We start from the raw sequence: 24,022 nt of genomic DNA, 5'->3' as shown, positions 1-24,022 counted from the left end.
TGTTTTTAAGCTTATGCACTGCAGTCTTTCTATGCAGTAATTTTCATTTAAAAACTTTAGAATGCAGAAAATTTTCCTCCCCTCTATGTTGGAGAGTTGAGAAGTTCAGTATGTTTAATCAATGGCCAGGCCTTACCCAGAATGATTGTTCATAGGCCATGTATTGTGTGTAAATGTTTGTACGTACAAGAGTTCACACCTTCCATCTGCCATTTTCAGGAATTTGCAGACTCTCTGGGAATTCCATTCTTGGAAACAAGTGCAAAGAACGCAACGAACGTAGAGCAGGCCTTCATGACAATGGCTGCTGAGATCAAAAAGCGAATGGGTCCCGGTGCTACAGCTGGCGGCGCAGAGAAGTCCAACGTCAAAATCCAGAGCACTCCAGTCAAGCAGTCCAGTGGAGGTTGCTGCTAAAATGGCCCGCCCCCAAAATCGCCCCATTCCCTCCTCACAGCAGTGAAATCTCAATCTGAACCTAAGTGACAAAACAAAAATTGCCTGAATTGTACTGTATGTAGCCGCACTACAACAGAATCTTACCGTCTCCCCAAAGGTCAGCGATTGTAAACGCTCAATACTGACTTTTTTTATGCCCTTGACTCAAAAGACCGCTAACTTCATTTTCAGAATTGTTTTAAACCTTTTTTTCCCCTCTTCCCTTATGTGTGCTGTTTTTTCAATACTGTGTGTAACCCCTGTTGCTTTACTAATACCAGATGCCACCCTTGTGGTTGGTTAAATGACCCCCCCCCCCCCACCCACTTTTTTATGTTTAATTTAGCATGTTTAGGAGTCAGGTTTAGTCTTCTGAAGATGAAGTTCAGCCATTTTTGTATCAAACAGCACAACCAGTGTCTGTCGGTTTCCATGCATCAATAAAGTTTAGTGAGATGTTATATGTAAGATCTGATTTTGCTAGTTCTTTTCTTGTAGAGTTATAAATGGAAAGATTACACTTATTTGATTGGCCTCATTGGTTGCTGGAAGAGCCTGCAGTACATTATGCCGCAGGCCCCTTTAGCAACAGAAGCGAGACTAGTTTCTTCATACTCTGCATATAAATTGTGGCTGCAGAACATTGTGATTTGTTGCACAACATGTAACAAATAACTGAAGAAATGTTTAATAAATATTGTACGTATTGGAAGTAATATCAAACCGTATGGTGATAAGTATTGTCTTAATTTGTCTAGTAACGGGGAAAAATGAAGGTATTTTAGTTAATTTTTTTTTTTTTTTTCTAGACCAACACGACCCTGCATGTAATGAAAGTTTATGTATGGGTACTCTTTTATACCAAACTAACAAGTGCTTAACTAACCCAATCAACTGCAACCACTATATTGCTTCACTTGTCTGTTTAGTGATACCGAATGACTTAGAGAATTGTACAAGTGGGAGAAATGTTTGAATGTGCAGTGTTTTACCCCAATGTAATCAGGCATACAGTTTCCTTAGATCTCTCCTTCGGTTTTTAGATTCTGCAGAGGTGTACAGCAGTGCAAGTGTGACGGTGATGTGATTTTGCCATTAATGTGATATCCATGGTTCCATTTTTCCACTTAAGTGCACCTGTTTTTGTGTACATGGAGGAACAACCGATATTTACTTTAAAAAGACCTCACAAGATGGCAGCTTCCTGTGCATGGGGCAGGTCCACTTTAGTCATTGTTTCACTGTAAGCTCATCCCCAATGTCACTTAAGTCCTAGGCTCCAATGGCAAATGTAAGAAGTGTAAACAATACAAGCTATATAAAATAGAAGCTCGCACATGAAAAAAAAATCACTGCATTAAAAAGAAAAAAAAATACATGACTTGTATTAACCAGTGGTTTTGAAGATGAATCAGTTCTGTTGATTGTATATAGCAATTAAACGTCTGTGGATGGCTTATAAGTCTGCTAACTTATGCTACCTATACAGGTTGAAATTTGGAAGCCTGTGTGTGTGTCTTAATAATAATAAAACTCGTTAACACTGAATGTGTAGTAGTCAGACTTGGTCATAAGCTGTAGGCTTATGGGGGGGTTGCTGTTTTGTGGGTTATATTTAATAACCATGGTCGTGTGCAGTGACACTGAGCAACATTCATCAGTTTACTGTAAACACACATTTCTGCATTACTCTAATGCTTTGAGTTCCTTCATTAACTTGCACCTATCAATGTACTCAACCGGTAACAGTCGGTGCCTGCACATATTAGAAACTATTTTGCAGACTGAAAGTCCCATAATTTGGGCTGCTGTAAACTGTAGTTCAATACTCCTGGTAGGGTATATTGCTGCTCCTTACTGCAGCTCAGCATACTAAGCTTTATTTCTGCAGGAGAGGGCACCCTAACAATGTTCCGGTACCATTTGTCTGCACTGGCATTATGCAGCCTTTTCTTTTAGGGTACTAATAAGAGTACTTGTTGCATTTCTTTCCTGGACCCCTTAGGATATTTTAACTACATCAGTTTTGTGACTTAAAACTAAAGTACTAAAGGTAACACAAAGGTTGTGTACAAAAGCACTACAATTTCTTCATTGACTGATACATAGGGCATGTATTCACATTTCATTTTAATTTCGGTTCATGTTAAATAATGTTATGTTAAAGACCAGCCTAAAGCATTTATTTACTCTTTAGTGTATTCCCTGCATACTCCTTTTATTTGATGAGTATGTGCTAAGTCCTCTAACAGGATTGCAGTATAAATGTTCACTGGTCTTGTTGAATGTAACCTCTTGGTATTGAGAACCTACAGGAAGTGGTAATAGTGTGCCAAGATCGCAGTGCAGTCACAACAGTTATTATACCCACTATATACATTCCTTTTCACATGTGTACGCACCAATAACACCAGATTTTCAAGAATATGTCTTTATAGTTTCCATAAAAAGACGCTTTAGATACAAATGGAAATGAATATAAAATCGGCAAGGTAGTGTCAAACATACATACAATCTTTGTGAAATATTTATATAACTGGAATTTGGAGACAATGATCCTACAAACAATGGCTATGAATCTCCTCACAGCAGTACAGGTGGAACATTGGAGAAAATTCAATACAGCAATCGTCCTTTTTTGGTTGTGAATGTGATCACTTCAACCAGTAACCATATACTTGACACAAATAAAAAAAAGTTTATATTTTACCCAAACGGTGCTTTTAAGAAGTGTAAAAAGAACAAAACCTGCTTGTTACCCTATTGGATTATAATCTTGTTTTGTGTGAATGTGTCCTTTATATTTAGGTGTGTAGTATACTCATGAATTGACTGAATTTTCAGTTCTGTTTTGATTATGTGCTGCGCATAGACTGACATCAGTTACATTGTAGCAGCAAGTTTATAGAGACACTGGTGGCTGACATAGCTGTAAAAAGAAAATCGGTGCACCTGTGACAAAGCCATAAAATGTCAGCTTTAATGTAAGTCCTGTTAGAATTAAATAGAGCCAGCCACTTAGGTGACCTGTCAGGATAGACTTGCAGCCACTGCCATTTTCAAATTGAATGCTCCTATTGATGCCTCCCTTCTCATGAGGTTACTGACCACTTAATACCATTGAGGTCCTACATTTATGATGGGTTCTTGCTCTAATGAGATGACTGCCTTTTGTCTTAGACTGTTTATATGCAGCATGAATAAGAGTGCAGAAAATGGAATTTTAAATTTAAGGGACAGGCATTGCCTTGTGTTTATATTAACTTCCCCCCCCCCCCCCCCCCCCCAAGTCAAAAATTATAGCTTCAACGTATTCTGTCATTTCACAATAGCAATTTTCATAATCTAGGAGGTGGACCATACAAAAAAAAAATCAGCTTGCTGTTCAGGCGTAAAACACCTGGGTATATATAACTTGTTCAGATAAACATGGCTGCAACTGTCTTTTATTATTCTTTCACCACCTGTGTTGCTCTGAAGTGATCAAGATGACACTGCAGGAACAATTGTAAGATTGTGTATCATATAATGCTCATATTTCTCCTTTGTCAACATTGGCTTCTTTCCTGTACCTAGCTGTGGCACAGTGTTAAACATTTGTCAGAGTGAGTGCACTTTAAACAGATTATTTAAACCATTCCAAAGTCACAAACCAAGTTTTCACATTGTGAACTCCATCCTCCAGTGTGCATTATCTGAAACACAAAAGTGGTTAATGTTTTGATTATAAAGTTCTGATAGTATATTAATGGATATTTAATTTTGCATTCTAGTATAAAGAATGGAAGGTGGAAACAGAACACAAGTAATGTTACCTCTGAATTCCATGTACTTCTGTAACTATTATTTGGATTTTACAGCTAATGGGGAACTGTGTTAAAAAAAAACAAAAAAACAATATGTAGCTGTTAGAATAACATACCTGTCTGTCTTTTCATTAGCTAGTCCTAGGCTATGTTTTCCAATTTCACTGTCTGTAATTAATATAATTTTTATTGGAAAACCATCATTTTCTGGCAGTGTGGCAGGACTGCCTCTTACCAGCAAAGAAATCTGCATGAGTACTAAATTCTATTTTAAAAGGCCTATGTTAGCTTTTTTTTTTTTTTCATCTAGTCCTTGTGTGCAGTCTCATGCACTACCCCTGTAGTCTGCCATAACTGTGCGTCCTACACATTCTTTAGACTGTAAGCATTTGAATACAGACTCCTATGAAAACGAATATGCTTGTAAAAATCTTTATCCTACTGTTACTTGTATTTGTTCCATCTGTGTATACAAGCTGTCATATAATAAAAGTATCAAAACTGGTATATTTGGTAGTTCCATATAATTTAATCATCTTTAAAAAGTTCAAATACATAAAAAGCATTTGTTCTTTCTTCGGCTGCCCTGGTAAGTCTAAGGTGTAATGTGTGGAAATTATCCTCACAGCTGGTTATATCTATCCTTTCCTCAAATGCAGGAAAGTGGTGAAAACCTTCACCAATGTGAAATTGTGTCATGTTAATACATTGGTGTTATCATTGTTGCAACATTTGCAGTATCTATATACCATATTTTAATATGTGCACTGTGCATGTTTCTGAAGACGTTTGGTATGGCTTGTACTATTCAACTGCTGTACCTACTGCTACTGGGACTTTGAGACCTGCACTCAAACACTTCCCCATTTCTATTGTCAAAGATACCCACCAAGTGTCTATTATGACACCTGCATAATCTAAGCAAGCCTCATCAGCCTTTGCTTGTGATCTATGTCAAACACCTCCCCAAGTTACACAATCCACAGATTAAAATGCAGTCCTACAAAATAGAATATTAGGCTCCAAGCATCACTTAAACCCAACTGTTTTTGGCAACATATGCATCTTATAAAATAGTCAGCATCATGTATGTGAAGGAAGAACGGTCTATTGTCAACATAAACCAATCATATATCTAGCTGGTTGGAAAAATGGTGGTTGTTAAGGAAACACTAACTAAAATATGATTTGTAGTGGGCTTGTTGCAGCCAACCAGCCTTCCTGCACTAAATTACCTAATTCATGATGTAGAGAAATTAGTGGTGGATGGAAATAAAATAAGATTGCTTTTAGTTTGGCTCACCAAGAAGGAGGATTCTATACTTCTATCAAAAAGTTATTTTACTTGACAAAAAGTCAGTTTTTGAAAAATGAAAACAAATATACTACATTATCCAAAAGATTTGTAATCAGTAGTTTTTCATTTTAAATCTTGAATTTAGATATCTTTTTAGAAACAAATCTGAAGGATGCCAGTCTAGATGTTTATGCAACATCATCGGATCAAAGACTCTACTGCATTACTCAGGCACAGTGATGTTCTTTAAATTGGAAGAAGACCTCCCTACACTGACAGGCTCCTACAGAAAAGCTGGTCTCATTACCTCACCGTACTATTTTGCTATCTGGCTTCATAATACCTTATAACCTATAGCATTCATTCTCTCATCTCCTGCATCTCACTTCACCCTGCTGCAAAAAAGACTTCTTGCCATTCTCCAACCTAGATTGGGATGTGAATCAAAAAATAAACTGCAGCTACCAGAGATGATAATTTATACCAGAACATCACATTCTCTCCCACCACAATTATTGAATTGTCACAGCTACCAGGCAGGAGCCAAAAGTCAGTAGTATGGGTTTAAATGACATAACTGATGTCAGGACAAAGATTAGTGCCCAGCAGGGGATGAATAACCAGCATACCTATACACAGAAGGCTACAATAATATTATTAAACATATTAATAAACTGGCTTCCCTGAACTAGTTGAACATTTCTAAATTTCAGATACCGTACTCTAACTGCTGGGGCAGAACCCTACTGTGAGCAATAGCTACAAGCAGGTTCAGAAGTCACAAGACATTATCTGAAATAGACCTCATTTTGCTTTTAGATGCATTATTTAAAGGTTTTATTTAATATTGAATTGTATTAAAACCTTAATGGTTAACCTATCTCCATCCCAAACTTTTAATTTATTATGGAAGGAGCAGGGAAGGGATACAATCATTTCTGCCTACTGGGTGGCTTCCCCATCACTTCCTTTTTAAAGCAGAAAATGATAGGAAATCTTTTCCTTAGGAAGGAGACGAAATCAGACAAAATAAAAAAACCCCCAAACATTTAAATGACTTTTGGCTGGAGCTGGGCTTTATTGTTTAGGTGTTTTTTGTTTTCTAGGAACATGTTTTGCTATATGCATAAAATAGTGTGATTATTAAACTAAAGTTAACTATGATGTGAATCAGATGTTTATGGCTAGCTTTGCTCTGTAAAACATATACATAGCTCCTCAGGTTTCTGTAGTATCAGGTCAGAGGACATTCCTCATATACTTCTGCCGTCTTCTTACCTAATGTGACTCCATCTCCAGGGAAACAGGTTGTTTTGGGTTAGTGTTCCTTCCCAAGCCTTCATCAGTGATTGTATCCATAGCTTCAAGAACAGAGGCATACAGGCGCTCAGTGTGTCTTTCAAGCTCTCCAGATTGTTTGGAAATTAATGTCAGGGTGTCCTTCAGAACTAATGAGAGGTTACAGAAAAGGTCAGTGTAATATCTCCAGGAAGTATATGAAGACTTCACTCGTATTTGCCAGCACACAAGCTGAGCGCCTGGTCAAGTCACGTCTACCAAGCATTAACTCTACAAACTCACATTCCAATGACTAACTGGTCAGTGATTATGTGTATATAGTTCTTCAGCAAACACAATGACATGTTTGTGGAGACTCTGTAAGGCATCTTCTGTGTGCATATAATAAAAGGTTGCCATTTAGTATTATCAAGACTGATGAAGCCAGCATTATTACTATTTTGTTCATAACTTCGTACTTCCCCCATGCTGGCAATGTATTGCTAAACATAGCAGACTACACCCTATAAATGTAAACACACGCTTATTGTAGGCGCTATATTTTAACAAACTTTGAATAGTACTGTTTTAGAAATAAAAACAGCACTTTTATACCACAAATTGTAATGGAACACAAACATTTCTGCGTGGTAAGGTACATACAATTCGGCACCTGATTCAAATTGTTGTTCTACAACTTAACCAAAACATAGGACTTGCTGCAGTGTAAAATGGGTCCTTAATAATTTAGGAGATTCAAGTCTTACCGGAGGAATTAACTGCCATGCATTTTACCAGCGATTCTCCTTCCTTCAAAATTGCATTTGCCAGTGTTCTCTGCTCTGCTACATCCTTCTTCAATTTCTGCAATGGACATGTGAACACTACATTACCATTCATGCATACAACATTTAGATAGGACTTAACAAATCTCAGTTAGTGACAAATAAGAGGAAATTTTGGTAAGGCGTCTCATGACTTTTTTTTTTTTAATAAATAAAGCATATAAACATTTACTTGTCTCACTACTGTTTCTGGGCATTTAAAATCATGCAAGAATTCTCATTGGAAACGGCCAGGATGGGCAAGGTTCTGCAATGTTCTATAGTGTGTTAGGACCTGCAGCACACACAATCAATATGCTTTTTTTTTTTTTTTAAATCACACACTAGTTTTAACTAAAGTTATAGAACATAGGAATAATACCATGTACCTACATTCAGTTCTGGCAAGATCAGCAGATATTTTCTAAACGTGCTGGTCCCAGCCCACAAATATGAAAAGCTAATATACCCACTCCATCTAGAGATATTTTACACGATGAAAAGAAATTTATAATGCCTAAGTTAACTGTTGCAGTAAACATGCAGTTCATCTCTCATTTGATTTCAAAATGTCTGACCTAACCTTACCAGGTAAAGGCTGAGCGACCGTTGTATGCTCTCCATATTGGGCTTTGGGGTGGTCCAATTGTCTGTTACTTCTGCAACACTGTACAGCCATTGTTTCAACTTGTCCAATTGAAGGCAGAATTTCTAGACCAAGTGCGACATATCTGAATGAGTTTGGCAGTATATACAGTCTGGTAATATACAACCTTGTCAAAGTACTATCCCTGTAACTAATGCTATTTATTTACATGTACCACCAGGCAGTCACTGAAGCACCCTGTGTGTGAGTACTTGTATGCCTATGTATTTAAATTTATCAAAAGCAATGTGCAATTACCTATAAGCGTATATAAGCACACTACTGGTGAAAGTAAAGAAAAAAAGAAAAAAAAAAACCTGAAAGAATGCAGTCACGGCAATAAAAGGCTGATAAACTGCAATACATTACATTTTTTGTTCTTAGGTTTGTATATACCCTAACACCAAATTTCTAAACATTTTTAATATGGGAGAACTCTTGAAATAACTTTCACATCTTAGGAAACCCCTTCTATAATTACTATATCCACAGCTCACAGTACATTAGTGTGGTGGTTAGTAGGAAAAATGTGACACTTACAGATCATTGGTGTCAGTGGTAATTGAGAGACTCAAATTGCTCATTGCTCATGGAACCCCCAGCAGTTTCTGGAGGAACCCTGGTTGAAAAACATGGTTTTAACATTGGTAGTATGGTAGTACTCCTCCATATAACACATACCACATTGATCACATACCCAAGAATACAAGCAGATCTATCTTCCTCCACCCATCAAACCGTTTTCATGGCATTTTTTATTACAATGTTCAATTTTTTATTCATAATTGAAGTTGCATACCTGAATTCTTTGAACAAGTGATTTATTCTCTTGTATCTTTGGCATTGACAGACATCTATTCATTTCTACAAATGATGAATCACCGCCATCAAGCATGTCTCTTAGAGAGGACAACCTTTTTATTTCAGAGTCACTGTGGTTTTGGCAAGTTGATATTTGGCATACATAGCTTAGATCTTTGAAATCATCGTCTATGGTTCTGCTATTCAATGAAACCAATAATCCTTGATCTATATCACCACCAGACAAGTTCAAACTCTGTTTGCCGGCACTGGCTTGATGGCAGTTTGTTGTTCTGATCTGACCTACGGTTACTGAAAGGTCCTTCAATTGTGAAGCCAAAGTGTCCAACTCTTTCAGGGATGGTGGTAAGGAAAGATACTCCTCATCACTATCCAGATCCTTCTGTAATGGTAACACACTTGTGCTTGCCAGGAACTGACCCGGCTTTTGTAAACTTTCTCTAGTAGACTTGTCTGCCGTCAACAGTTTATCAAACACATTATATTTAGGAAGACAAGAGTCTGAGGATTCCTTGGCAAGATCTACTTTGCTGGCATAAGGCGAGGGGTCCCCACAGGACGTTAAATAAGAAGACTCAGATGTGTTACGTAAACTGCGATAACCAGTTCTTCTAATTAAAGGTGTTGAAAAGGCATTTGGTGATTTCAGGCCATTTGTATGTGAAAAACTACCAGTCTTTAACTTATTTCCTTCTCGATATGAAGAGGCAAAAGAGTCAAACTTACTCTCACATGAAAGATTGTAGCTACCAAGATCCACTCCAGAATCTTGCAAATACCCATCTAATACAGTCTCTTCACTACCTTTATTGAAACTATACTTTGGATTCAATGGATATGTATAATCTAGTAAATCCTGGTACTCTTTATTTGGATCCCAATTGGGTGAATCTCTATTAGGATGGGGTGGAGGAGTATGTGGAATTGCACAAGCCCAATACTGTTGTTGAAGGGTTTGGGGTTTTTGTGAATCGTGTTCAGAACCAGCACTCTGGTTAAAATTAGAGTGTAAAGAATTGTTAGCATCTTTTGAGTTGGCTGACGAAATGTCACAATAAGACCATGAAGAGTCGTTAAAGGTCTTTGATTTCAGCTGATCCTGCATAACGTTATCAATTTCATTTGATGCTTTAGTTGTAGGTATTCCTGATAAAGAAGATCCTGTTCTGTAGAATGATTGGTAACTCAACACATGTGGCAGGAAGTCCTTATGGGCAGAGGAATCCATTTCATGAAAACTTTGTGCGGGTGCCACAAACCATAGTATGAGAAACTACTGTCTTGTTCCTTAGAACGAGGAAAAAAAAAAAGATACATCAATTATAAATAAAGAACACAACTCTACTTCTTCCAAAACCTTCCGAAAATAATGTGAAACTATGTATTACATTTTAAATCATAATATATTATATGAAATACAAGACACAATTCATAAGGCAAAGCACCAGACTTAAAAGCAAAACTAAACTGATATAGGAAAAAAAAAATGTGAGCACACAATTATTGCAGAAGAGACAAGCAAAATTTACAAAGCAAAAAAATAAATATTCTCAGCTCAGTGTACAATGCCAGTATTCAAGAATGCCAAAAATGAATGATTTCCCATGTATATATGAAATATATATATGAATATGAATAGAATAGTATATGAAAGAGTTGCATCATTCCGGTCTGGCCAATCAAGATAGCCGATAATTTGGAACCTGAAAGAGGGCAAAGAAAAGATGGCAGCGCCCCCACACCAGAGCTAGGACAGACGAGTAACTGAAAAAACTGACAAGCAGATACCCTGCTTGTTACTTCTGCAATAAGGAACCAGCCTGCATTTTTCCTAATGATCAGGTTTAGTTCCTGAAACATCTGAAAACTCTTTAGTACATCTGAAAACTATGAGGAGAAGGAAAGCAGGGAAGAAATTAATTATAACTGGTAATTGTAGCAGGAATGGTGAGGCTTTCCGATTATTCCACTAAAGAGCCACCTAAGAGTTAATCTTTTTAAGCAAGTACAAAATCATGGAATACTGAATGTATGGTGGATTTTTGTAAACTGTCTAGTTTGTGCCCTTGTGATCCTTTTGTGTCCTCCTTCTCACACTTGTTTGGATGGTAGTGACCTGATAAGAAGAAAGTTATGGCTGTAATGCCCCAATGGGTCATGAGAAGGAAAGCAGCTGGCAATATACAAAATATATTCTCATCCTAAGAATTGCAATTTTTTTTCATATTATATGTAACAAGGAGATTTGTTAAAAATAAGCTGCAACAAATTGACAGGTTAAGATCAGTGTATGATTGTGAACTTCAGATAATATACAATTCTGTGCAGACGCTGATATTTTCTGAATACGCATAAAGAAATGCCAGCTTATCCCTGCCTGACTTTTCCCAGTTAGATGATTATATGTTGGCGCTATATAAATACTGAATAATAATAATAAATAGCGATATGAAATTGGGCACTCCCTGGGGTAAACCAAATCCCAGTGCCTGAGTGTCCTCTGTCGTTTGCATTTGATCAGCTTTGCATTGTGTTGTGGCAATAGGTTGTGGCACGTCGTATTGATGCGTTTTGAACTGCAGGCAAAGCAAGTCAAACACAGATTTTTCTTGTCAAAAGCTGCATTTGCTATTTAAACATTTGGATCTAAACAACAAACACATCGCTTGAATAGAGTGCCTGTCAACAAAATCTCTTGCTCAGGCTGTACTTGCTTTTTGAAAAGGAAAAAAAAAGCCTGATGTAACGTACCAAGATTGTACTTGAGTTGGATTTTTGGGAATGTTGAGTACAGACATCAAGGAAAAAAAATCCAAAGCCCAACTGAATATCTTATATCAGTAAACAGCAAAATGCATTCTTGACCAAAAAATCCCAGGCTTTCCAGTGTAAATAATTAATTGCAGAACATGGAAAATTTAGTAATGTTGAGTTATCCAGATAAAATGCCAGTCTCTGAGCAGCTTTGTTCCCATCAGATAGCATTAAGCAGATCATTGGGTTATTTGTGTCCTTGTCAGACAAGTTCTAACATGATGAGACCACATCAGCAAGCTCCAATGTCACTTAGCAATACTATGCTCTTGCTCTGCAATGATTACTTAACCATCAAACATACCAGAGCACAAAATATTAGACATTAACATTGTGCAAGAAATCACAGGTCAGCTTTTAATAGATTTTAAAGTCATACTGCTCAGCGTTGTTCTTTAAATACAAATCAAGAAACTTTTTTATGTATCCTCTGACTTCTTATAGTGGCCATATACCTTATTTCCATTAAACCTATTACACATGAGCAGATTCACTGCCAAGTTTGTACTCAATTAACTGGCCTAATCCATTTACAGATTAATAACACAGCTAAAAAATCCTGCTGAATCCAGAAATGACATCAGTTTCATTGAATTGGCTCTAGTTATTGTGATACAGGAATTGGAATAGACGACTTTACTAACAACAAATGTTAACACAGCATAAGAAATGTAATCTTTATTTACAGCGATGATTTGCATTTAAATATATTAATGTAGCATTCTTGAAATTATTATTATTGAAACTTTCATTTGCCTTCTTTTTATTCATACATTTCCTTTTTTTTACAGAAATACTTCTTCAAAGTTCTTCAAGAAGAAGTTGTTTAAATTAGCCTAATGTATTTTGCTACATTTGTGGTGAATATTCTCAGCAAAAACAGGGAAGAAACATTACAGAATTTGTGAAACAAGCATATCTTGCATATCTTAGTATTAAACTAAGGGACCAAGAGAAGTATTGGGCTCCCCATATGGTATGCAAAACTTATGTAGAGTGTCTACGTCAGTGTAAAAATGGAAAACTAAAAAGTCTGAAATTTGGTGTACCTATGGTATGACGAGAGCCCAAACATCATCATAATGATTGTTATTTTTGTGCTGTGAATGTAAAAGGTTTTGTTATAAGAAAAACAAGTGGGAGTACCCCGATAAGAAAAACAAGTGGGAGTACCCCGATTTGGAATCAGCAAGCCGACCTGTGCCGCATGATGCGGATGTTCCCATACTAGTGTTCAGTATACTTCTTGATATTCCTGTATCTGACATGGAGGATATACAGGGAGTGTAATCCAGGTGTTAGCAGTGGAAGTGAATATGAAGGAAGTGTTTCATCAAACCACAGGTTCTCCCAAGAAGAGCTCAAAGATTTATTACGTGACCTAAGTCTGTCAAAACAAGCATCTGAACTTTTAGCATCCAGGCTAAAAGAATAGAACTGCCTGAGACCGAAAAATAACAGTTTATAGGACAAGAGAGGTGACACTTCTACCATATTTCAGTGAAGATGGAGACTTTGTGCAATGTTGTAACATCCCTGGACTACTAGCCCATATGGGAGTCTCAGAATACCGAGCAGAAGACTGGCGGCTTTTCATAGACAGATCCACTCAAAGTTTGAAATCTGTTTTACTGCGTAATGGCAACTACTATGCATCTATTCCAACTGGTCACTCAACAAAACTTAAAGAAGAATATGAAAATTTAAAAATGGTCTTACTAAAGCTTTGCTATCATGAACACCAATGGTCCATATGTGTTGATTTAAAAATGATGAACTTCCTACTTGGCCAGCAAAGTGGATACACAAAGTACCCATGTTTCATCTGCTTGTGGCTTTTTGGAGCAAAGCAGGATCACTGGAAAAAAAGTGACATGGTCTCCAAAGGAAAACATGAAAAAATGTGCAGCGAACATCATTAACGAGCCAATGGTTGACAAAGAAAAAAAATTATTCTCCCTCCACTACACATAAAGTTGGGATTAATGAAGCAATTTGTTAAAGCTCTGAACAAGGACGGTGATTGCTTCAAATACATTTGTAGATTCTTCCCTGGATTGGGTACTGAAAAATTAAAAGCAGTAATCTTTGATGGACCCCAGATTCGGACACTCATAAATGATTCAAATTTCACAATTTCACATGACTTCTTGGGTAACCAAGCCCAAAATTATGAAGAACTGGTACAAAACTTGCTCTTAAATTTTAGAAATGTGGGTGCTACTAAGAGTATAAAAGGTACACTATCTCCATATCTATTTGCATAAATTTCCAGAAAACCTTGGCCATTTCAGTGAGGAACAAGGGGAGAGTTTCCATCAACATATAAAGGTGATGGAAGAAAGGTATCAGGGCAGATAGGATAGACACATGATGGCAGACTACTGCTGGAGCCTTCAACGTGATTGTATGATTTCCTTTTTGGCTGATGATCAGGACAAACTGTTTTTCATTTACTTTGTGATTAGTTCTGTAAATACACTGAAAATAGAATATACTGATATTAAGTACTTCAAAATGTACTTTTGTATATGTAGGCATATCTAGTTTAATGTTGCTTAATTTTCATGTTTCATTAGTTTTCTATGAGGTTATTCTTGAGGTCATTATTTCAAAAACTAGAGCCAATCTAGCGAAACCAATATATTTGGAATCTGTCCATCAAACATAGCTTAAAATGATTTTAATCTGTTCGGCAAGAAAATGTTTGTTAACCAGTGTAATCACGTGGTTGTCATGCCTGACACAGAGCATGTGCACACGTAGGATATTCCACCTTTCCAAAGGCTGGTGGTGGGTAAACCACACGACCATGCACTTGGGACTAATGCCCGGGTATTAGAAATTTAGCGTGGTCATATGAGGTTTGATTTCATGCATTGCTTATAATGATCATAATATCTGAACAACACTTGTGGTATTAGATTCCAGGACAGTTGGAGGCATTTGCTTTTACACAGCAGTATCTGTCGATCTTTCACTCTTCTACTGAAAAGTCTAAAGTACAGAGTATTGAAAGCTTTTTTTTTTTTTTTTATTGCAGGATAAGCATCATGGTGGTGGTCCTAACATTTGTGAAATGGCTGCCTATTGTTTTCAGGGAGCTATCTGCCTGTCAGTTGATTTAATTTATCTCTAGTTTACTCTTGAAAACCATATGTTTATGTAGGAAGTTTGAGAACAAAGAACAATAATACTTACCTAAAAAAGAAAGAAAGGGATAATAATCACCAAAAAACAAAGGTCACACTAGATAAATAATGGGGAGGGGGGTGAAAATCACCTTTCTACCAGATCCCTAAATATAATGCATCTGCCAGCTACGTGTCTCTTTTAGATAACCAACCATTTCTACAATGACATAAAAAATGAATCACCAACTTCTACCGTTTCCCCGATTATAAGGCACTCTCTTATATTTTTTGAAATGCCAAAATATCCCCTGGGTCTTATTTTCAGGGGATGTCTTGTTTTTCCATGAAGAAGACTACAGTACACATTTGTTGTTGAAAGTCACTCATGATCACTCATGTTCTATTGATTGTCCCCTTTTGATCACTCTATGCAATGACTGTCCCCTTCTGATCACGCTATGCCATTTATTATCCCCTTCTGATCACTCTATGCCATTGAACTTACCCGTAATTAAGTGCAGGGATCTCCGTTAGTGCAGGGATCTGCAGCTTGCTTCCTTGTTCAGAATCGTGTGCAGGCTTTTTACTTTCAGTTTGGCTCAGGAATAGACACGCCCTGCAGCCAGCATCAGAGACACACAGGCTACAGCCAGCATAAAGGACACACACGCAGGATCTGATACCCACAGCTGTCTTATAAACGGGTGAGTGTCTTATTTTATTTATTTTTTTAAAAATCGGGGGTGGCTTACTTAATGGGGATGTCCTAAAATCGGGAAAACACGGTATAACCTCTGATCATTTGTGTGGTCAGTGTAATATGAGGACCAAGCACCAGGAGATTTCCTGTACTAATGCCAAATAAAGGATACAAGCTTGATGTAAACAGGAAAAGTCAGTACTACATTTACTAGCATCCACCAATTAGATATAATGTGGCCCTAATTAGTGAATCAAATAGCAGAAAATGATACAAAGTTAAGGCTCCAGTACATTCCTACTGACCCTGTACAATAGTCTTGTGTCTTGACTGAAGGTGGACACAGTAAACGGTACATTTTAGCACAAATGTAGTATATTGGAATGTATTAGTAGCTCATTTCTTGGTTTTACTTGAGGTCAGGAATTACTCTTTAAATTCATAAAACCTACCAGAGAACCAGCAGCAACATTGGAATCTGTATCACAGGGTATAATACATCACTATTCTGCCCCACTTACAGCAGGAAGGATTGACGGCCACCCTGAGCTAAGAGGTCAGATTGGATGCCCATTCTCTCATGTTTATGGATACTCTAAGAAGGAAGAAAGACTTGCACAAAGGAGAGAACTATATTATCTGTACTATTGCTTGTTAAACTACACAAGAATAAAAGTATGTAAACTTTTGTGACAGCTTCCAGAACGTTGGGATTTAAATTGCATTCTGAGAGCTCATAGAACTGCATGCTCTGGAGGCCATCCTAGAGAGAAACATTTCTGAAGTAGGGATCTCTCTGGCCTCAATTTAAGAGGTGCATTTCATGTATGATGCTACATTTTCCAATGCAGGTAAAAATGCGTTTACATGAAAAACCACAATGTCTTTTAAAACCAGTACAGGCCAAAGGAGTTGATTGCAGTGCTAACATTTGATACTCATCTGGTTAAGTGCACACTGGCTAAGTACGGTAATATAAAAGTGTATCATTTAGAAATACTTATTACCTCCTATGGAGAATACAGTACTTCCATTGACAATGTCTTAATCAGCTTTTCTACCCAGCTGTTAAAAGCTTTCTTTGTTCAGGCAATAGCCAGGGTCCACATATACTTTCTGCTTTATATCCTGGTTTAGTCATGATACAGTCATCACAAGTTTGGTGCCTTTGAAGGCGGTCTGCTCACCAATGTCGGACACAGATCACCCCCTAATGCAGCCTATCACTCTTTGACTTGATTTTGTGTTGAAGTCTGATCACTAGCGGAAAGGAAACTTTAAAAAAAATGCTTCCTCCTGCAGCACTCCGATGATCTAATCAGAGTCTAGGAACTTTAAAGACTGCTTTTTATGTGATGTTGCAGGAATTTATTCTTACCAGTGACTAAAGTTACTGAAAGGTTAACATTCATAGCAATTCAAACAGAGGATTTTTAAAAACACAATATGCAATATTGCATGCTGGTGGAAAAATTAAAGCAAAGCAGTTCACATAAGCAGCAGGAGACCAGGATATTGATTTTCCCAGAAAGGTTTCTATTGAAGCGTCACTCTATGATTCCCCTTTAATGGAGGAGTGCTTAGCATGGGTAGCAGGAGAAGAATTTACTTTTTTTCATGGAGAGTTTTTATTAGCATCAGAGTCACCAAGTATTTGTCGCCCCTTTATTTCATCAGTTGATATAAAAGGGCCATCCGAAATGATTAATATAGGGTCCGGAAATCATATTAACAAAACATTTTAGCTGGGTTGTGCAGACCAGGATATAATTCTAGACAGAGACAGCAAAGTTTACATGTATGCAGATACATCTATATTTATACATCTTCCTCGGTCTTCATACAAACACACAAAAATAGTAACATACAAATATTCTTCCAGACTATTGTAACACACTACTGCCTGCATACATTCTAGGCCACATAGCTATGGATTAAATTACAGCAGAAATGTATTTACAAGCTGCACATCTTATACACTACTACTGCCATGAGGTGACTTGTAAACAGTGCTGGGGATATACATGGCAAATATCAATATGGTATTTTTTTCTTAGTTCTCAGTGTTTAGCATTTACATTTGACTATTACAACAGACGCAGAGCTGGAATAAGGATTGATGTATGGATATATTTACTTACTTCTCATAGAAGTCAGTGTTGGCACAGAAGCAGCTTCGAAACATCTCAACTGCAATCCAGTCACGCCTTTGTACACAATTGCTGGGACATCTTGTTACATTGCCCTTTCCACTGACCTAAAACAGCTGCGTTTTACAAAAATCTACACTAACCCCCTCTGCATAGCCCTCCATACCTCCAGCCCTCCCTCATACTAAACCCTAACTCTAACTGTGTACTTACCATAGTAGGACTGCCATGATTCCTATTTTTATCCTTTCCATGGCAAAATCTTCAAAATGTTTTTCCTGACTTGGTTATAGTCTCAGCAGAATGCAGTCCTGAACAAATATGGTACTTATAGCATGTGTCTTACACATTACTCAAAGATAAATCTTACAATATATAGGTATTATAGGAACAATTATCCCTAAGCCTGAAAATTATATTTTATTAAGGATACAATTCTTTTGCATATTTCACACCTGATTGGGCCATGTTCAGACATGGTGGTGAGGTTGCAGTATGGTTACTGCTTCCTCACGCCCTATAGGGAAGGAATCAGGACAAAAGTAAGTGGTTCAGTACTACTTAATGCTACCCGCTGTCTAAGGTGTCTTAAGAACCAGCATAGCAGTGCAGGTGGCTGAGTTGCTGGCATGGTGCCGGCCATTGAGAGCTGTGAGGGCACTCTTTGTTTCTGATGCAGGTCCGAACCTAGGAATGGTGTCTAGCCTGGGTCTACAGTATTCTTTCATCAAGCTGAAGTAGTATTAAGGTGCGTACACACTTCCAATTTTTATCGTTCCAATCGAACGACGAACGATCGATTGGGCAAAAAATCGTTCGTAAAAAAGTAACCAACGACGCCGACGAACGAGGAAAGTCGCTGGAAACGAACGACCGGACCGACGGATCGGATTGGACGACGATCGTTGAACATCGTTCGTGTGTACGGTCGTTCGTTGATCGTCCATGGGCTGAGCATGCGTAATGAACGAACGTCCGTTCACTTTCCTGTCGTGCACATAGTTCCTCTATCGTTCAAACGATCGTATCTATTGTGTGTACAATATCTACGAACGATCGTGTCGTTAACTCTATGTGCAGGATCGGTGCTATACGATCGTTCATATATATCGTGCATGAACGTTCGTCGTTCGTTTTCCAACGATAATAATTGGAAGTGTGTATGTAGCTTTAGTCTTCTCCCCAGCCCCTTTTAGCCGGGCACACCACCTGGCACTTTTTGGTAACCTTTTGCTCTTCTTGGATGGTTACTGAAGAGTCGGGTTACAATACAGGGGCTGCCACCAACCTACAATTTCTTCCCACCTGGTTCCAAAAATTTCTAGGTTGAACACTGAGTAGGTTAGAAAATATCAAGAACTATGTCTTCCTCCAAGTATTCCAAGTATTTAGCAAAATCAAAACTTGTATATTATCATGCAAAAATTACCAAAACATCTGTAATTAAAGAATAAGAGTCTGTGAGACAGTGATGCACAAAATGGTTAGCATACCATCTAAAACTGGTTCCATGTGGGTTTCTGGAAGCAAAACCCCAAAAAATAGTAAAGAATAGACTGTTTTCTGGAAAACCAAGTACAGGCAGCTTTTCATTTCACAGTACACAAAACTAAAATGAATCCATACATGTTAGATGTATAGAAAACACCCTGACTCATGTTCCTAATTATGATTTAACGCCACACAATTATTTACCAATTTCGATATTGTCGTCTATTGATCCCTTGATTTTTCCAGAACAAACATTGCTCTCCGAAGTATTGACAGAAGCATAATACCAAACAAACAAACAAACATGAGTGTTCTGCTCCAGGACCCAGTCAGCAGTGGGCTTCAATATAGATATGCTAAATCCCAAGTCCGCAGTACCCCAACTCTTACTGTAATCCTCACCCCAACACTAAGCCTTCCAGTGACCCTAACACAGTTGACCCTTGAACTCACCCCTCGTGTAAAAAAAAAACAAAAAAAAACACATCACCATCAACTATTAAAAAAAAAACAAATCAATTATTTAGTTATTAAGAATAATGTGGAATGGAGAATCTTTACCAAATCTTTAAGCCTTGTCGGACACCTCCTGGCCAGATCTTCTCTAGAAGTTTTTTGTGGCAAAGAATTGAATTTTCAGATGATCACTATGGTTTTTTTTTTTTTTTTATTTTCCCCTCCAAAACAGACTGGTACTGGGGTGTATTAACAGAATCTCCCTTTCCATGGGAACAAGCATGCATGTTCCTGCATGTACACTGCTCACTGGACCATTAGATATCCGGTCACTGGTTGTCTTTACATACGTTAATGATTAACATTTGTGAAAAATGTAGCAATATCTGACCCTAATCCCCAACATTCCCCAACACTACGTACCAATGTGTTTTAAAGGATTTCAGAGCATTGTGAAAAGGTTTACTAATTTGTGTCTTATTAACCTGAATCTGCCATCACACGTGTCTCAACGGTGCCTTTCTCGAGAGGGGTCACCCAGGATCCAGTGTTGCGGTCTGGGTGCACTATTGGTTTGCTGCCTATGGTCATCAGACCAGTGCCATCTTCATAAACATGAGAGGACCCAATGCAAAGCAATCGGGTGTGTTCACGTTACCAGGGAGGTAAAGTGGCCACCTGAAGGTATGGGAAAGAAAGAAGTCTCAGGCCCCCATATTGTGATCCAACTCTTCAGTAACCACCCAAAAACAGCTGGGAGATTACTGAAAAGTGCTGGGTGGTGCACCCAGCTAATAATGAGAACACTGATTGCATCACATAGACCATAGATTTGGGGCTTTCAGATCAGATTTTTTTTTTAAATGACTGCAGTGATCATCTAAAGTGGGGGAGGAACTAAACCCTGTGATACTTACCTGTCCTGGTTCTGTCACAGAGTGCCGCCATCTTCTTCCTATTTGTAATCTTTAGTTACCTTGATTAGGTTGAGCTGGGATAACATAACTCCCTAGCAGGCAAACAGGAGTTCATTCAAACCCTGCAAATGCAGGGAAGCCATGATTGCTGGGTATCCTCACAACCAAGCTGACCTGTGCAGTAATTTTGACAATTCCACAGAGCATTGTCTGTCACTTTCAGCCAGTGTTTCTCAACCAGGTACCTAGGATTGAAACCCCAGGGTTCCTTCAGAGATTGCTAGGGGTTCCTTGATCAATAGGCTCCTGGTTGTGGTTTTTTTCCCTAATAGTTGAACTTGATGGACTTGGTCAGGTCTTTTTTCAATCTATGAACATCTCAGGTCATCACCTGAAGACCTGAATGGTATTGTAGGGGTTCCCCATGTCAAAGGGGTTGAAAAGGCATTTTCTGCAATAAAGCTGTGCCTAGTCACAAATATCTAAAGTGGTTCAAAGCAGAACTTTCACTATAGGTGTAAAGCTCACAAATCCTCAGCAACCAAAGTCTGGTAGATCTTGTGCCATCCTGGCTTCCTTTTATTATTACTACACAGTATTTATATATCACCATCATATTACGCAGCGCTTTACAAAGTCCATAGTCATGTCACTAGCTGTTCCTCAAAGGAGCTCACACTCTAATGTCCTTACCATAGTCATTTGTCCTTACTACAGTCGAATGACATTTTTTGGGGGGAAACCAATTAACCTAACCACATGTTTTTGGATTGTAGGAGAAAACCAGAGTACCCTGGGGAAACCCACACAAACATGGGGAGAACCTGCAAACTCCATGCAGATAGAAGCCGGAGTGCAAACCTCCGAGCAATCGTGCTGCCTTCTTTTGCTTTCCAGTGCAGACCAGAAACCTGGCACCATAATCATCTTACATCACCCGATGTCGCACGGTGCAGGCACGAGATCAGGTGACATTTCTTAATGAAAACTTAAAAAAGTGCCAATCTCACTGCACGTGTGTGGCATTGGCCCTTTATTTTTTTTACGTTCCAGTAAAGCCTCTTCTGCCCATGCCTGAGCCAGCACCCTCCTGGGATATGTGGCTATGAATCCCAGAAAGCGGTGTCTTTCCCATTCACACTTTGAGCAGAGGTGGAGGGGTTCTCTAGGAAAAAAAAAAAAACATTTTTTTCCTATTATATAAAATAATTAGCCAACATTTTTTATAAGGTAAAAAACTGGTCCGCTTTAAAGAAACCCAATATGATAGAAACGCATTGGCTGACAACACTCTCGCCATCTCTGTACTTTCTTATTCACAGAGGAGGAACAAGCAAGCAGCAAGTGAAATTAGAACTTCCAATCTGCATCCTCGTCCTGGGTCAGATGGCTCCAATGTTAGCAAGATTGACATGCATCTGGTTAATGTGATGAAATAAAACAAATCCTATACAATACAGCCAAGACGTATCATAGGGCTGTGTAAAGCAATGAATAATAAGTCAGTGTTATATATAAAATATACAATAATAATAATGTAACATGGAAATTATGTAAAAGGTTAATATCACATTTACTATCATTTGTTTTGTATACTCAGACATGTCAGTGGTAATAAAGGAATATCATATAAGTGAGCACTAACTTACAGACACCTCACACAATATAAACATTACCTTATCACCGGCTCAGGCTGATCACAGTGAGGGCGGCTTGGAGCTTTCATACATGACAACACCGCTTTCCATAAACCAACACCTCTTCCTGCGTCCCCTACTACGCGACACTATGCCCGGACACGCCCTCCAATGACAGATCTGGCCAACCACAAGATGGCGGCCTAGCCTCGGAAAGCTGGAGGGTGGAGCCCGTCTTTTAAGTACGACTGACCAATCATACCGTGGCGTGCAGATGTTAGAGGGCGTTCCAAGCATGTAGCTTTGTCACAAGCTGTCCTTGGCTGTCTGTCCCTTCACTCCTAACCAATTGCGTTTGTTCTGCCCCCTGCTGGTGACAATATATTCTTCATCTCGTTTCTTTTGTCACCTAATTCGGTTCTATTTGTCATCAGGACTACATTACCCAAGATTGCTGTCTTGCGTGCAGGAAGTGGTGTCCTACTTATATATTCCCCCATCGATTTACCAAGATTTTAGTTCAGTGGGCATTATCTATTCGAGACTAGAAGTGTTTACAAATTCTATTCCTTTTGGTCTGTTTGTTACTTTAACCTCCCAACCGTTAAGCCCGTACTTTTTCGTATTAAAAAAGTTGCAATTATCGATAACCCCGTACTTTTCTCACTCCCCACTTACCTGGTCCCGCTGTGCTCATCCAGCGTCGTGCCCCTATGGAGGTGAGGAGTGGAGGAGGCAGTGTGTTGTATATAATATATAATATGCAGCATAACTTTATTGGACTTAGTCTTATGATCATGGGCGGTGTTTGTTGCTGTGGTGTCAATGTTTGAAAACAGATTTCATATGCATTTTTATACATTGGCATTGACTTCTATGGACCTCTTGATGCATGGTAATGCAATTAAAATGAAAAATGTAAACCTTCTTGGACAATGTGCTTCATCATATTGCAGATAGATGGACAGGCACCATGGAACACCGGGAGATGGTTAACATGCCTGGTAAGAACGTACATGCTATTGGGTCCAAGGTGATTTGAAAAGTCCAAAGTCACAGAATCTGGAAATCCAACCATCTTCCCAGCACTGGGGGTTTCATCATCCCACTGGACACCAATGATAGGTTCGTCCTCCAACATATTATAAAATGCTGATGTCAGGAGCAGTGGCAGACATAGCCAACAGTCATGGGGTCCCTATGGGAGAGTACGGGGTTCTCCTGCAGCAGCACACTTTACACTTCCCTATGTCCGCCCCAGATTAGAAGTATGTAACTTAAAGCATAGTTTAAAGATATCTTTGGTTAGGATTATATAACATGGCATGCATTCTATTCTTATATTAGGGGAAGGAAAATGTACCCCAATGTTGGTGGTTATTGGGAGAAAAATGTGTCCAAGAATTGGTGGTCTGAAAGAAAAAGAATGTCCAGCCCTCAGTTATCAGTAGTATGCAAAGTGTTCTGACCCCAAGCACCAATGGGAAAGACAAATGCCTTGACCAGTAATCAGTGTGAAATATATTACAGAAGAATTGAATTAATTTTAGAACTGATTGTCTGTATCCTTGTCCCAGGACTGAGAAAACCAAAAAATATACAAATGGTATCC

General features: G+C 38.4%; 2 protein-coding genes across 2 annotated transcripts in view; one reads left to right on the top strand and one right to left on the bottom strand.

Annotated features, from left to right (window-relative positions):
• RAB1A (RAB1A, member RAS oncogene family) overlaps positions 1 to 4,749 on the top strand; it is a 29,675-nt gene extending 24,926 nt beyond the window's left edge. Inside the window, exon 6 of the mRNA XM_072409567.1 lies at positions 220 to 4,749. Coding sequence (XP_072265668.1) covers positions 220 to 417 — 198 coding nt within the window. The 3' untranslated portion in view covers positions 418 to 4,749. The remainder of the gene's footprint in view (positions 1 to 219) is intronic.
• On the bottom strand, positions 3,707 to 22,571 carry CEP68 (centrosomal protein 68). The gene is made up of 6 exons (XM_072409566.1): positions 22,450 to 22,571; positions 9,089 to 10,398; positions 8,232 to 8,354; positions 7,587 to 7,683; positions 6,820 to 6,989; positions 3,707 to 4,133 (listed from the first exon to the last, which is right to left on the bottom strand). The coding sequence occupies exons 2-5, from the start codon at positions 10,337 to 10,339 to the stop codon at positions 6,820 to 6,822; spliced, it is 1,641 nt and encodes a 546-aa protein (XP_072265667.1). The 5' UTR covers positions 10,340 to 10,398; positions 22,450 to 22,571; the 3' UTR covers positions 3,707 to 4,133.
• Between the last annotated feature and the right edge of the window lie 1,451 nt (positions 22,572 to 24,022).

The sequence above is a fragment of the Pyxicephalus adspersus genome, chromosome 4 (genome assembly GCF_032062135.1).
Source record: "Pyxicephalus adspersus chromosome 4, UCB_Pads_2.0, whole genome shotgun sequence".
Taxonomy (NCBI): Eukaryota; Metazoa; Chordata; class Amphibia; order Anura; family Pyxicephalidae; genus Pyxicephalus; species Pyxicephalus adspersus.
This window is presented reverse-complemented; position numbering and strand designations above follow the sequence as displayed.